Raw genomic sequence first — 14806 nt, 5'->3', positions numbered from 1 at the left:
CGGATTGGGGTGGTGAGAAACCACAGCTCCCGGCGTGCAACGTACGAGGCCCACGCTGTTTTGAATGCTGGGAACCGTAGTCTCCGGCCTCTGGGCCAACTGCGTAGTTTGGCCCTTTCACATTCTCCCGGCGTCTCTTTGCGGGAACTCTGTCCTGCGTGTTTTAGGATTTATACCCCGTCCTGACTGCAGCAGACGTGTGCTCATGCCAAGGCCCCAGTGTACTCAGCTTTCAGAAGGCCGCCGCCTTGGCCAAGGCCACCCTGTGTTCTGGGGGTGGGCCTGAGTCAGTGTTCTGCCCCGGCTCGGGAGCAGACCTGTCCGAATCTGGCATCCAGCGCGTCACTAGGGCACCTGGAGCCTTCACCTCCTCTGCTGCGCATTCTGCGACCGGACTCCCCAAGCCTTTGGTTTGCAGAAGAGGGTGATGGGGTTCCCCTCCCCCGAGGGAAATCTCTAGCAACTTAGATGCTTTTGACTCCCCCACAAGTACAAAGGGGGCCGGCCACCTGGAGGTCCTAAAGCCCCTGCTGTAAATCAGGTGGAGAGCGTGGTGATAAAGTCCGTTCTAGCACAGAAAAGGAAAGGACACACCTGCAGATATTTGAACGCAAAACCTGCGGTGCTGCAAATGAGAACAGAATTGCCGCCTTGTAGCTTCATAGAAATACCCTGTCCGCCTTCAGGAAGGCGCGTAGAACACCAGGTGTCTTTCCTGTGAGGGAAGTCCCTCACCTCAAGCTTGTACCTACGGAAATATTTTCTATGTCTCTTTAATCTTGTTTTTACCAACTCCCCACCGTCACTCGCGCTTCTTCTCCAACACACACACCCTTATTGCTTCCTCCATCAAAATGGAACTTCGAACCTGAACACAAACTTTTAGATGACAGTCGGTCATTGCCTTTTTTTAGAATTACTTTTTGTAGTTATAGAAAGACAGAATGACTTATTTGTTTATTCTAATGTGGGGCTAAGCATCGAAACCGGTGCTTCACACATGCTAGGCAAGCGCTCTGCCACTGAGCTACAGCCCCAGCCCAGGTCATTGTCTTCTACAACTTTCCATATTTAGGTTTGCCAATCTTGATTTGTGGTTGATGGTTTTCATATTGTGGTGATGCCTTATTTACATCTGCCCAATTTACCTACATTTGTTGTTAGTAAGCAGAGGGTAACTTGCAAAGCAGGTCTCTGCTTCTGTGCTTACATTTTTGTTGTTGAGAGGATACTAGGGTGTTGATTATTTCGAGAAATCTAAATTAGATGTTGTATAGTTTAACTTTTTTTTGTTTTTAGAAAAAAATGAGTTCCATCACTTTTCTGCATTTGATAGCTCAACTTCTTCATCTTTTTCTCTATTATGAACAAGTAAGCCCTCCGTTCTGAAACTGTGAATGCCATCTTAACTGGTCACTGGTGGGTAGTTTGTGCTGCACCTGGAGGGAACTGAGAATGAGAAGTGCCTTCCAAAATAGAGCTGCTGCTTGTGGGAAGAAGTTTTTGCAGATATTGTGTGAATTCCTGGGGTAGGCAGAGCACAAAACACTAGGCTGGCAGAAGATGGCTGACTCAGCCCTGCTCTTTTAAGACAAGATCTCTGACACAGCACCCTGTAAAAGAAGTGGGCAGTTTCCTGTTTTCCTAGTCTTGATGTCCCCTCAACCCCCTTCTCTTCACCTCTTTTGACTTTTAATGTGTCACTGATCCCTAGTGCCTATTTTGGCCTATCTTCCCCAGAACTGCACTCCCAGGTAGTTTGTAACCTTTCCATCTGATTTTCTTGCTTCCCATTTTTAATTTTTCTCTTTGACACTGTATTGGAAACAACTACTTTATTGTTATGCTGCTTCTTGAATGCCATTGGATAGCACCCTACCTTGCAGTTAAACTTGGAAGGAAAAATCAGATAGGCAAAGGAATGCAGTTAGGAGAAATGAATGACTATCCAGCAGTCAGGGAGAATACAGGAGACCAAGGCAGGAGACCAGGTGGCATCAGGGAGCATTGACAAGTGGGACAAGCAGCATGGTGAACTGGTTGGTCGACTGGTCCCTTCCTTTGTTCCTTCATTCAACAAATGTTGAGGAGCTGGTATGTGCCAGGTATTATGTGAGGGACTGGAAATACATAGATAAACAGTATAGACACAATCTCTATTGAACTTCAGCTAATATCAACAATGGAGTTGCATCGTAAGTGCAAGTGTCTTGTTTAAAATGAAGTAAAAATATGAAAAAAATGCCTGGCAAAGTAGTGTCAGGAAACTTTGGGAACTGATGGAAACGCTCTTGATCTTGATATTAGTGGTGGTTAAGATTGTCAAAGTGTACACTTTAAAAGGATGATTTTTAAAATAAACACAAATCAGTCTAACAAGAGAGAGAATCCAAAAATAAGTGGTTTCAATTTAATATGTAACGAAAGTGAGATTTCAGTTCAGGGGACGAAAGATAGTTTATTTCATGAATGATGCTAGCCCTGGCTGGTTACCCATCTCAAACATTTATTGAGATGGATATTTTCAATAAAAACGTTTTTAATGAAAAAAACCCTTTTTAAGTGTATAATCTGATAGTTTCTCAATTAAAGAAAACCAACAGCAACTATCATTCTGGACAACAAAAACACTAAAAACCATTTCAGTAAGAATCAGGAACCAGACAGAGATGTCCACTATTATCAGTATTGTCCCAAACTCTTAAGGAGGGTCTGACAGGACTGTATACCCCAGAAACTCAAGAGACTCTAGCTTTTTAAAAATATTGAGAATGAATATGAAAAACTGGTATATTACTGACTTGATGCTAAATCTATAAAAATCAGTAGTCTTGTTCTAATTTGCAAATAACCCACAAATGGAAATTTTTAAAAATTTTGTGTAAGAGGCAAAATACATAAAATATGTAGGGATAAACTTAACAAAGACATAGTTTGAATATGAAGAAAACAATAGAATATCAAAGAATAAAAAACAAGTGAACTTGGATCAAGTTCCATAACCTATGTACTATCTGTTGCTGTGTAACAAATTACCCCAAAGCTTGCAGCTTAGAACCATTGACATTTATTGTCTCACAAGGTATCTGTAGGTCAGGAATCTAGGAGGACTTAGCTGGGAAGTGCTGGCTCAGTTTCTCAGGAGCTTGCAGTTAAGATGTTGGCCAAGGCAGAAGTCATCTAGAGGCTTGATCAGGGCTGGATCCAAGACACAGAACCATGCAGGAGATATGATGACTCATAACCAAGCTCAGAAATCACACACGGTCATTTTAAAAATAGCCCTACTCAGAGAGAGGATGATGCAAGGATGTGAATACCGGAAGTCAGAGATCACTGGGGTCAATTGGGAGGCTGCTACCACACCCTAACTGCAAGGAAAGCTGGGAAAGGTTGGACTTGGCACTTTCAGCTTCCCTCAAGAGAGACAGGCTCAGAATCTTAAGTTGGGTATTTCTCCAATATAGGAGAAGGGGAAGAGAATTTAGATGCAGTCCAGTCAAAAAGAATGATAAATGCCTAACTGTATGTGAATATACAAACAAGTCAGTACAACAAAAGAGAGAATCCAAAACCAGTTGTTCCAATTTAATACATGACAAAAGTGAGATCTCAATTCAGGGGGTGAAAGATAGTTTATTTCATAAATGATGCTACCCTTGACTGGTTATCCATCTCAAACATTCAATATTCGTGATTCTAAAATAAAAATTAAACAATGATAACTTTGATACTGCCGTTTACCGGTGACGAGTTCTGCTCCTTCTAATGTTGAAGATTGAACACTAGAGAAGCAGCCAAGGCAAGCATATTAAGCAGGTTTTATTTGAAGGTAATAATACAGACTTCTCCCGGGAGGGAGAAGGGGGCCACTGCTGATGTTCAAAAGTCCCAAGAAGTGAGCGCACCCTACATCTTTTATAGGTTAAATTCTCTTTTGTTCTCCAGTTCTCTCCCCCCTTATCTCTCCTTCCTGCCTATGTGACTAGGCCTGGTTTTGCATTAAGTGAGAAGCCATGGGCAGGGGGAGGGCCCAGGGGGCATTAATTAGCAGCTCCTTGCTTGCAGTCCTTGATAAAGGCAGGCTCCGGAGATCCTTGACATTCCATTCTTCCAGGGGCAGTCTCCAACTTCCAGAGGCAAATGGCTTCATGGCTTCATTTCCTCGAATTGACCCGATTCCCTATTTCTACACTAACTACCTGTCCTTAATTCTGGCCTTCAACTTGATTCAGAAATAACGTTGGGAAGGATAGTTCTTAATGAGAAGTTCACCCTGGTAGTGTGAGAAGAGAAATTAAAAAAGCAAAAAGTTTACGAGGTACTTATTATTTAAGGCCTGCCATTACTGCTGTAAAAATTAATGTCAGTCAGACCCCCAAGGCAGGGTTTAAGTAACTGCAAAAATCCACACTTAACCTCTGAAAGTGTACCTCTCAGCACAGGAGATACTCCAGTGATGCCATCAGGTGGGCCAGAGACATGGCATAGATAGCATTGACTCCCTAGTGCAGAGGTTGAAGGGTTTCAATTTTTTTTTTGGGGGGTGGGGGGTGGTACTGGGGATCAAACCCAGGGCCTTGTGCTTGCAAGGCAAGCACCCTACCAACTGAGCTATCTCCCCAGCCCAAAGTGTTTCAATTCTGAGTCAGTCTTTCTTACTATACCAAGAGAAAGTCAGTTTGATACAAGTTTGTCCTCAATATCCCTCTAAAAGTTAATTTCCCTTTTCAATAAAAAGAGAACTAGAATTTAGTCACATTGTTTTTAATGCATATGATCAATGTCTATCTGTGCTATATGATAAGGATCTTCCATTCAGTAATGAAAAATTTCTAGCAACCCAAACATTTTTGGGGGTTAAATTGTTATAAAGAAATATAAAGTCTCACCCTACTTTCTGTTTCTTCTGTCTACTCAAAAACAATTGTTTCCTTCATTCAGGTCTTTTTTAAGCTTTTAATGTTTTTCAGTTAACCCCTCTCCCTGTCCTACAAAAATTTCAGCAGTGTGAAGCAGGGTGTAGAGATAATGATTTTTTAATTTTAGATTTTAACTAGACAGTAATAGAACTATAATTTTGATTAGAGAAACACTTTTGCCATAATCTCACCATTTGAAAATAGCTGCTATCTTTGTTATTTTGAACTTTTCTTTCTTGTGTGCATTCACTTAATAATAGCAATAAATATTGTTTCTTCCTAGGCAATGTCTTAAGCATTGTGCATTTAATAACTTACTTCTCAACCACTCTGATGTAGTGTTATGCCTATATTACAGATGAGGAAATTGAGGCACAGTAAATTTAAGAAATTTACTATAAGCACTTGAATCCAGGGAATTGGTCTTCTGAGCTTAGACCTTTGGCCTCTATACTGTGCTGTCTCCCATCTTTAGCAGTGTTATATTAACACTTTAATTATCATGGTTTATACTCATTTTTGTTCCTTTTCATGAAATTCTTATTTATAAGCATTTTCCCTTGCTGTGTGTTCTCGAGTTTTAAAGAACCACTTTTTCTTTGGCAGAATTTAACTGTTCAGGTCATAAGCTTTGAAGAATATCTTCCCCATGTAGAACATTTCCATCATCCCAAAGAGATCCCCTGTGCCTCTTCCAGTTTATTTCCTCCCCAAATCTGCAACAGGTGACAAATGAGCTGCTGTCTGTCACCATTCTAATTTATTTAACTTCCTCTTTGACCTATGAGTTTATCATTGGGCTTTGTCACTGTCTATATCTCGTTCTGTTCAAAGTCTTTTTTATGAATAATGGTATAATAATTACTATATAATTATATTAGAATATGATTATAATATGGTCCTACCAGGTTACTTTGCCATGTATTTGCACAGTACATCCATTTCTAGCGCCCCCCCCTTTTTTTAATGAGGTCTCACTATGTTGTGAGGCTCAAGTGATCCTCCTGCCTCAGCCTCCCAAGGAGCTGGGACTACAGGTGTGTACCCCACTGCACCTGGCTCCAGCCTTTCCATTTATCCCATCTCTTTACATTTAGAGGGCCTTTCTTCTAAGCATATATTAGAGTCTTGATTTTTTCATCTTATCTGATACTCTTTTCCTTTAAGTTGTACTTATTACATCTGATTTAATTGTTTATATTATTGGATTTAAGTTCTGCTATCTTGCTATTTGTTTCCTGAAATTTGTCCCAGCTGGGTTTTTAAAAAATATTTTTAGTTGTAGATGGATACCATACCTTTATTTTACTTATTTATTTTTTATATGGTGCTGAGGATTGAACCCAGTGTGTCACACGTGCTTGGCAAGTGCTCTGCTGTTGAGTCACAACTGCAGCTCCTAGCTGGGTATAATTTTTTATTTTGTTCTTCTCTTTCTCTTCACTTTTTGGTACTGATTATTTCCAGTTTATCTCTCCTGTTGGCTCATTGGTTATGTTCCTTGTTAAGGTGTTTATTAGTTGTCCAAGGGTTTACAACATATGCCTTTAATTGATTACTGTCTACCTTCAAATATTGTGCCATTTTACATGTAGTGTTAGAAAGAGCCTTAGACAAGTACCCCTGCAACCTCACCTCATCCTCTGCTGGCATCTTGGCTTTTACCTTTATGTGTGCTATAAACCCCACAATGTACTGTGGCTGTTTTTTCCTTCAACTGTCAGTTATTTTTGGAGTGATTAATATAAGAAAAATGTCTTTCAATTTTACCATTTCAGAACTCTTTATTACTTTGGGTAGATCCAAGTTTCTGTTTGTATCACACTCCTCTCTGGAGATCTTCCTTTAACATTTATTATAGCGTAGACCTGCTGGCAGTCACTCTTGTTTTTTATCTGAAAAAGTCTTAGTTTCCCTTCATTTTTGATAGAGATTTTCACTGGTTATAGAATTCTGGGCTGACCATTTTTTTCGCCTTTCAGTGTTTGTGGTACTTTAAAGGAATTGCTCAATTATCTTAGGGCTTGTTTAGTATCATAATAAAGCCTGTGTAATTTTTATCTTTGTTTCGCTGTACAATGTTGTCTAGGTGTTTTATTTATTTATTTTCCTCTTTTTTTTTTGCATGTTCTCGTTGCTGAAGTTTATCTGAGATACTTGGATTGGTGGTTTGGTGTCTTTCATTATTTTGGGGATATTCCTAGCCACTTTTTCTTCAAATATTTCTTCTGCTTATTTCACTTTCTTCTGGTTACTCCAATTGCATGTCTGTTGGAGTGGATGAAGTTGTTCTCACAACTCTTGGGTACTTGGTGGGTTTTCCCCTCTGTATTTTCTCTTTGTGTTTTATTTTAGATTTCTCTTATCCTGTCTTCATGTCCACAGATTCTTTCTTCTATTGTAGTCTTTAGATAAGACTAATGAAGTTTTGTTTTAGCTCTGACATTTTTTTTTTCTCTAGTATTTCCTTTTTGTGTGGGGGGAGTGATTTCTGGAAATTGAACCCAGGAGTTCTCTAGTACTGAGCTATGTCCCAGCACTCTTCATTTTTTATTTTGAGACAGTGTCTCTAAGTTTCTGAAGCTGGCTTTGAACTTGGACTCCTCCTGCCTCAGCCTCCCCAGCTGCTGGGATTACAGGCATGTGCCACCGTGCCTGGCTAGTATTTCCATTTTATTCTTTATCATAGTTTCCATCTTTTTACTGAAAATTTACACCTATTTATGCATGTGTCACATCTTTTTCATAGAATTTTTTAACCTTTTAATCATAACTACTTAAAACTTGTCTGAAAAATTCAGCATCTGGATCATATCTGAGTGTGGTTCTGTGGATTGATCTATCTATTGATGATGGATTTTTTTTTGTGTACTGGGATTGAACCAGGGCCTCACATATGCTGGGGAAGTGCTCTCCCACTGAGCTCTATCTCCAATTTTTAAAACTTTATTCTGAAACAGGATTTTGCTAAGGTGCTGAGGCTGGTCTTAGACTTATGCTCCTCCTGCCTCAGCCTCCCGAGTTGCTGGAATTACATGCGTGTGCCACCATATTTGGCCATGATGGATTTGTTTTCTTATAGCATATTTGTATGTCCATGATTTTTAAATTAAAATCTAGACATTATATTGGAACTGGTTGAGGCTCAGTGTTATAGTTTGGATATGAAGTGTCTCTCAAAAGCTCTTATGTTAATGCAGGAATATTCAGGGGTACAGTGATTAGATTATGAGCATGTAACCAAATCAGTCCATCCTAGTTTGTACTAACTGGGTGGTAACTGTGGACAGGTGGGGCATGGCTGGAGGAGATGGGTCACTGAGGATATGCCCTGGAAGTGTGCAGCTTCTCCCACATTCTCTGCGTCCTGCCTGCTGTGAGTGGAGTAGTAGTCTCCTTCTGCTGGGCTCTTCTGCCTGATGTTCTGCCTCACCTTCAGTCCAGAGCAATGGAGCTGGCCAACTATGGACTGAACCTCTGACATTGTGAGCCCAAATTAAACTTTTCCTCCTGTAAGATATTTTGGTCAAAGCAATGAAAAGTCGACTAATACAGTAAGATAGATTGTATTTATCCCTGGGAAAATGAACTTGAGCGTGAGACTTGAGTCAGTGCTGTTAAGATTGATCCAGTTTAGCTTCCATTGTCCCTGTCGTGACCTTCCCTGCACCTGAGGCCTCAGATTCCTCTGGTGCTGAGCTGCTGCCACCTTGTGTAGGGTGGCCGACCAGGGAGTTTTTCTGAGAGCTGCTGTCAGCTCTTGGCTTCCAGCTGTCCCCCAGGTTCACTTTCCCCGGTGTCCCCTCTGTGCTCATGGTCTTCCCTCCTGCCATGGTAGTCTCTCTTTCTGGTTACTTGGTGCCAACTCACCAAGCTGGAGCGGGGCTCGCTATTGTCCTCTCAGTGTGAGACTGGCCTGAGTGTCTTGGCACTGGGCAAGGCTCTCTTCAGGGTTCCTGCCCCTCCTCCCCCCAGGCATTCAAACTCTGTGTGTGTGTGTGTGTGTGTGTGTGTGTGTGTGTGTGTGTCCGCGTGTCCAAGGAGGCTAGAGTCTCCTGCCCCTCAGGGAGGTGTGTTAAACCTCTGCTTGGCATCAGCACTGCGTCCTGAGCTCAAGATGGTTTCCTGCTTCTCCCAAGGGTTAGAGGACTTTTCCTTCTCTCTTGCCCCAGCCACAGTTGGCAGTGGTTCTTGGTCTGTGCTCAGAAACTGTGCTCTTCTCGCATTGACTTAAGGTCTGTGCTTTGTATAAGGAGAGGGTCTGGGGGTGTGAGCAGGACTTCTTGCTCTCCCACGGCACCTGCCAATCACTTCCTATGGGCCTGCACCACCAACAGTGCTCTGTCTGGTCTCCTGTCCCTGTCCTCAGTGTTTTTTTCTCCCATGGAACAGGGCTTGTGAGCTTCCTTACATATGGACTGCTCTATTCTAGACCCTTGGACTCTTGGCCTTTAATTCCTTAGAATTTACATTTGTGGTTGATGTCTTCTTCCTTGATTTGATGGTAGTTTTTCTCCTATGCTCTGCCACATGTGTGTCACTTTATGTGTCCCATCTGTCCTTGAAGGGACTTGTCCCTCTTTTGAATCCAGTTTACTTATTTACCTTAGGACCTTTCTGACCAGCTCAAGAAAAATTTTAATTTTATAGTCATTCTGGGTTTTTCTCATTGTTAGGGTGGTTGAAGTAATCTCTTGGATTTCTGCATCCCAAGGAGGAAAGGAAACACCCAGAAGTCTTTTGATACACTTTATTATTTCCCCTGTTATGGTGAAGATCCTCTGAGACCAGCAGATCTGGGATGTGGGTGTGGGTCCCCCCAGGAGGGAAGCAGAGGTTATCTTGCTTTCCCGCGTGAACTACCTAGGTCTTCTCAAAACAATCTCCCAAAGTCTATACAGGAGGTCTAGAGTTTTCGGGGTTTAAGCTAAACTGTGTCTGTGCATGGGGAGGCAAGGTGAAGCCCTTGCTGAGGCCAAGGGCCTGTTATTATTCTATGACATTGTTAAGTTTTCCATTGTCAGCCAGGATCCACAGAAGTCCCTAGATAGTATGGCTTTGTATTCTCTTACTGCTTTATAGATTTTTAAAAATCACTGCTTTTTACAGGCATTCAATTCTGATGTTCCTTTTCATGATTTTATGTTTATTCTGCTTAGAATTGAGCTTTGTGGATCTGTGGGTGTACAGGTTTCATCATATCTGGAATATTCTTAGGAGTTGTTTCTTCAAGTATTGTTTTCTGTCCTTTTCTATTTCTCCTCTCCTTCTGGGTCGCCACGTTGAGAACCCCTTGAATATTGCCCCACATTATTGAGGCTTTACTTGGTTTCTTTCGGTCTTTTTGTCTTGCCTGTGACATATACTTCAGTTTACATCTTTTTCATTCTTTTTTTTTAAAGAATTTAACCTTTATTTTTTATTTATCTGTGTTTTATGTGGTGCTGAGGATCAAACCCAGTGCCTCATCCGTGCTAGGAAAGTGCAATACAGCTGAGCCACAATCCCAGCCCCATGTTTTTCATTCTCATATTTCCAATTTCACTGATTTAGTTTTCTTCGGAAAAAAATTTTTTTCCCTTGGTAATGAGAATTTAACACAGCCTTATATTGAACTGCATCCCCAGGTCTCTCTCTCTCTCTCTCTCTCTCTCTCTTTTTTAATATTGAGAGAGGGTCTTAATAAGCTATTTAGGGACTCACTAAGTTCCTGAGGCTAGTTTTGAACTTGTGATCTTGTTGCCTTACCCTCCCAAGTAGCTAGGATTACTGGCATGTGCCACCATCACAGAAAGTGAATTTTTGCAAGGGCCAATAATCTATCTCTAGTTTCCTATGTGTCAGATGAGAGGTCTATTAATAAAACAGCCGTGGTGTTTATTCTGTCATCTTTTAGAAACTTTTTTGGTAAAATGGTGTGAGATTGTGGGATTTTTTTTTTTTAACTTTTTTTAGAGGTTTTTTTTTTTTTCAGTTGTTGATGGACCTTTATTTTTGTTGATTTATATGTGGTGCTGAGAATCGAACCCAGTGCCTCACACATGCTCTACCGCTGAGCTACAACCCTAGCCCCAGAGATTGTGTTTTAAATTTTTTTTCTAAATTGTTACCTATTTATTGTAATATTGCTCATAGGATAGGGTTTTTCTGCCCCATTTCCTAAAAATGAGTTTATGGATTTTCATGACGGAGAGTCTTATCTCTGACACATGGTAGCATTATCATTTTCGTGTTCTGGAGTCAGGCTGACCTGGGTTTAGATCCTGGATCTCCTTTTCTATTTGAATGACTGGACATGTTGCTTATCCTGTCTGAACTTTTGTTTCTTTGTCTGTAAAGTAGGAATGCTATTATTTTCTGTCATAGGATTGTTGAGACAATTCAATGCAAAAGAGTTAACACTTTAAAAAAGTTACTGTGCTTTTAGAAAATTGCACTATGCTTGTAACATCATAGTTCTTCCACAAGTAAAAGCAATAAACATAACCAAAAAGGCAACATTTGGTATGGAAATGAGTTGTATCAAGAAAAAGCTCATAAAACCAGGTAGTTTTATCTTTTTTTCTTTTTTTTTTTTAACATCTTGCAAGCATAATGTTAGAGGGTGTGTTTTTCCATTACTCAGTGGAATCAAATTCTAGCACATGTAGGTGAATGGAATGTTGTGTGAGCCTGTAGAATTTAGATTAAAAAAAAATCACCAAATTCCACCAGATTCTAGAGCCAGACTTCCTCTCAGCTGCCAGCCACATTTTTGGTCTTGACCCTTCTGATAATTTTGATTTGTTTTTCCTGTGCTGACCTCCATTTTATACCTGTATTCGTTCTTGCTTCTGGTCACAGTCACAAATCTTCCTTGGCTAGTTCTGTTCCTACATGTAATAGGCTCCTTCTCTGGACTTCTCTTCCTATAACAGTATCAGCAAATTGAGGTGCATAGTTTCCAGATTCATATGGGGCAAAAGTAGCAGTTAGCTAAGAACCACTAGGGGATGGAATGGGAGACTGGGGGAGAAGGGAGGCCTGGTATCCAGCACCCTCTCATCTTCTTGTGCTCAGTTCTTCAGTAAAAGCTTTGGGGGAGGCAAGGAGATGGGATCTGCCTGTAATTCCAAAATGATTATGTTTTTTTCTTTTTCAGTACTAACAATCAAGATTTTTTCCCAGACTCTGACCTTCAAATGGTGGACCTCTCTCATCCTCAAATGATGATACCAAAGGAACAATATTGGGGAAAGATTTCCATCTGTTCATAGCAAGCATAATTAGGAGAAAGACTTAAAAGCAGTGGAGATTGGATGGAAAACTGTCCTATTTTAAGTGTGATGTCTTCCCTGAGCAAAGTGAAATGAACCAGAAGGCGGAAATGAGAATGTAGAAAGAGACACCCAATTCACTTTAAAGCCCAGAAACCCATTCGGCCTTACATCTGCTCTACTCTGAATGATTTTCAAGAAGAGAGGAACTTTTTGGCAACCAACATCTTCCCTCAGCTTAATGAACTCTGCCATTCCCGGGGTACATACTTCAAAGCTGTGGACCTGAGATGGTCAGTCTTGAAGGCCCAGAAGTCTTTGCCAGCCAACCTGTTTAGACAGTGTTGCTGTCTCCTCTCGCAGCAGCTGAAGCTCTGTCTTGACTACGTGAACAGCTGCTTTCCCTTTTTCATCTGCATGTTGGGTCAGACCTACGGGGACTTTCTTCCTGACCACTCACCTTTCATGTTCTCCAAAGCAACAGACCTGTCAAGTTTATCCAAAGCAGACAGAATCTCTATGTGGCTGCAAACAAATGGTTAGCCTTGGGTCCTGGAGACTCCCAACTGCAGCCTGACGGAGTTTGAGATCATCCAGGCAGCATTTCGGAAGCAGTCACAATTTCAGTATTTTTACTTCAGGACCAGGACTGTGCTGCTGAAGATTTTAGTGGCGAAAAGGAGGAGAGTCAGTCCTCAGGTGCTCTGGTGAATGAAGAGGAAAAATTGAAGATTGGAAGGCTAAAGGCCAAGATCATTAGTAAAGGGCTTCCCATCAGATTATAAAGATCTCCATGAGTTGGGTGAACTGGTTTTTCAAGGACTGGGTCGGCTGTAATAGAAAAACTTAACCCGGTCACTTTATGGTCAAAAATATCGGTGGGAAGGGAATGTAGAGACATAGGTTAATGTTTTGTATGTCTCCTAGGAAAGGAATTTTAAATATGGATTGAAAATATTCCTTAAGCATTTAATATTATGCAATTTATGCAACATGTATTTTCCATTTTGAAGATTTTTGAAACTGAAAATGGGAGCTAGATGGGTCATGGAGGAGGAGTTAGGAAGTTAAAGAACTCAGCGAAGGGACCCAGAATATCTGGAGGTTAATGTATAGATCGTAAAGCAGATTCTTGACCAGTGCCAATATTATCCCCGTCCCTGCTAGACATTACCTTATCCAGGAGACATTGTTGTGGTCATAATTAGGGGAAGAGCTTCCTGGCATCTGGTGGTAAGAGGCCAGGCTTGCTTTCCATTCTCCAGTGCACAGGATCAGCCTCCAAAGTAAACATCATCCAGCCTGCCATGTCAACAGTGCCAAGACTGAGAAACCCCGAGCCAAAGGGAAGAGAGCTTTCATTAGTTGGTGGTTTGTGTATATTGCTACATTTAATCTTTAAAGTTTAGCCCTGCAAGGTAGGTATAATAATTATGATTCTGCAGATGAACAATTTAAAGCTGCTACATAGTGGTCAAATGACTTACCCAGGTCACATCAGTGACCAATCCAAGATTTGAACCCACAGCCCTCTGATTCTAAGATCCATGCCTGTTCTCCTTTATCTTTACTCCTCAGAATGTAATCCATGAACTATCGACTCTGGGGGCTTGTTAGAAATGCAGAATCTCAGGCACCATTTCAGGTCCTCTCCAATCTAAATTTACATTTTAACACCATGACCAGGAGATTGAAGCATGCTACAGTTTGATGAAGCACTAGCTCATATCAGATTGCCTCTAAATGAAATGATTAACTTTATTTTTGAAAATGGTGTTTTTTGAGGATATGTGCCAAGATGAACAGGAAGAGCAATGTCAAAATATGGCAGAGAATCTTCACCTAGACAAACTTCAGGAGGGATCTGTGACACCTGTAAAATAATATTAAAAATGGAATTATATATGCATGTATATTTTTTTGGAGGGGTGAGAATACAACCTGTGTCTTTGACAGATCCTCAAAATCTCAAAAGATTCAGTGACCCCAAAATGTTATGATTACTGATGTAAGGGCCAAATTAATGTGGGGGTGCAAAATGGTAATAGATGGTGCATTCTCCAGTGCTTTCAGAGACCACGTGGACAACAGTCCTTATAATATAATTAGCAAGCAGATGAATGGGAGATAAGCCACAGAATATTGACCCACGTAAGGTCATTCAAATTCAGTGCTGGGTGTGGTGTTGAAAACTCACCTGTGCTAATCACACAAAACTCTGCTACAAACCAAATCATTCTGGACCCCGCAGGGAGAACATTGTTACCAGTCACAGTGCTTTGTTACAAGAGATTCCAACTGGCCTCAACAAAAAGGAACCTTATAGTACATATAACTGCAAAACCCAGGATTCAGTCTGTTTCTGTTCAGACTTCATCCAGTGGCTCAGATGAGATTACTATAGACTCTGATCTTTTGGTTTCTCAGCTTGGCTCTGATGTTCTGATGTTGGCTCAACCCTTGACTTCTCTCTCATAGAAGGAAGATGACTGTAGCACTCCAGGTTCAAGTTCAGCCGAGAACTGGCTCAAAGTCCTAGCACTGAGCCAGTCTGTCTTTGATTGGCCGGACCCAGGCCATGTGTTTGTATTTAACTAATCACTGTTGCCAAGAAAATGTGATGCTTTG

The 14806-nt window shown here is 41.0% G+C and overlaps 1 protein-coding gene across 1 annotated transcript in view; it reads left to right on the top strand.

The window, feature by feature from the left end:
* Window positions 1-2182: 2182 nt before the first annotated feature.
* The window catches only part of LOC306661135 (putative tetratricopeptide repeat protein 41), a gene marked incomplete at its 5' end in the record, with an annotated part of 60768 nt that continues 48144 nt past the window's right edge, over window positions 2183-14806 (top strand). Inside the window, 10 exon segments of the mRNA XM_079139922.1 lie at window positions 2183-2195; window positions 12283-12327; window positions 12330-12680; window positions 12683-12720; window positions 12722-12845; window positions 12848-12956; window positions 12958-12991; window positions 12993-13007; window positions 13009-13024; window positions 13027-13056. Of these exon segments, the coding sequence (XP_078996048.1) occupies window positions 2183-2195; window positions 12283-12327; window positions 12330-12680; window positions 12683-12720; window positions 12722-12845; window positions 12848-12956; window positions 12958-12991; window positions 12993-13007; window positions 13009-13024; window positions 13027-13056 (775 nt within the window).

Source organism: Sciurus vulgaris (assembly GCF_902686455.1).
Source record: "Sciurus vulgaris genome assembly, chromosome: 5".
NCBI classification, from domain to species: Eukaryota; Metazoa; Chordata; class Mammalia; order Rodentia; family Sciuridae; genus Sciurus; species Sciurus vulgaris.
The sequence above is the reverse complement of the archived record's forward strand: the minus strand, read 5'-3'. Positions and strand labels throughout refer to the sequence as shown.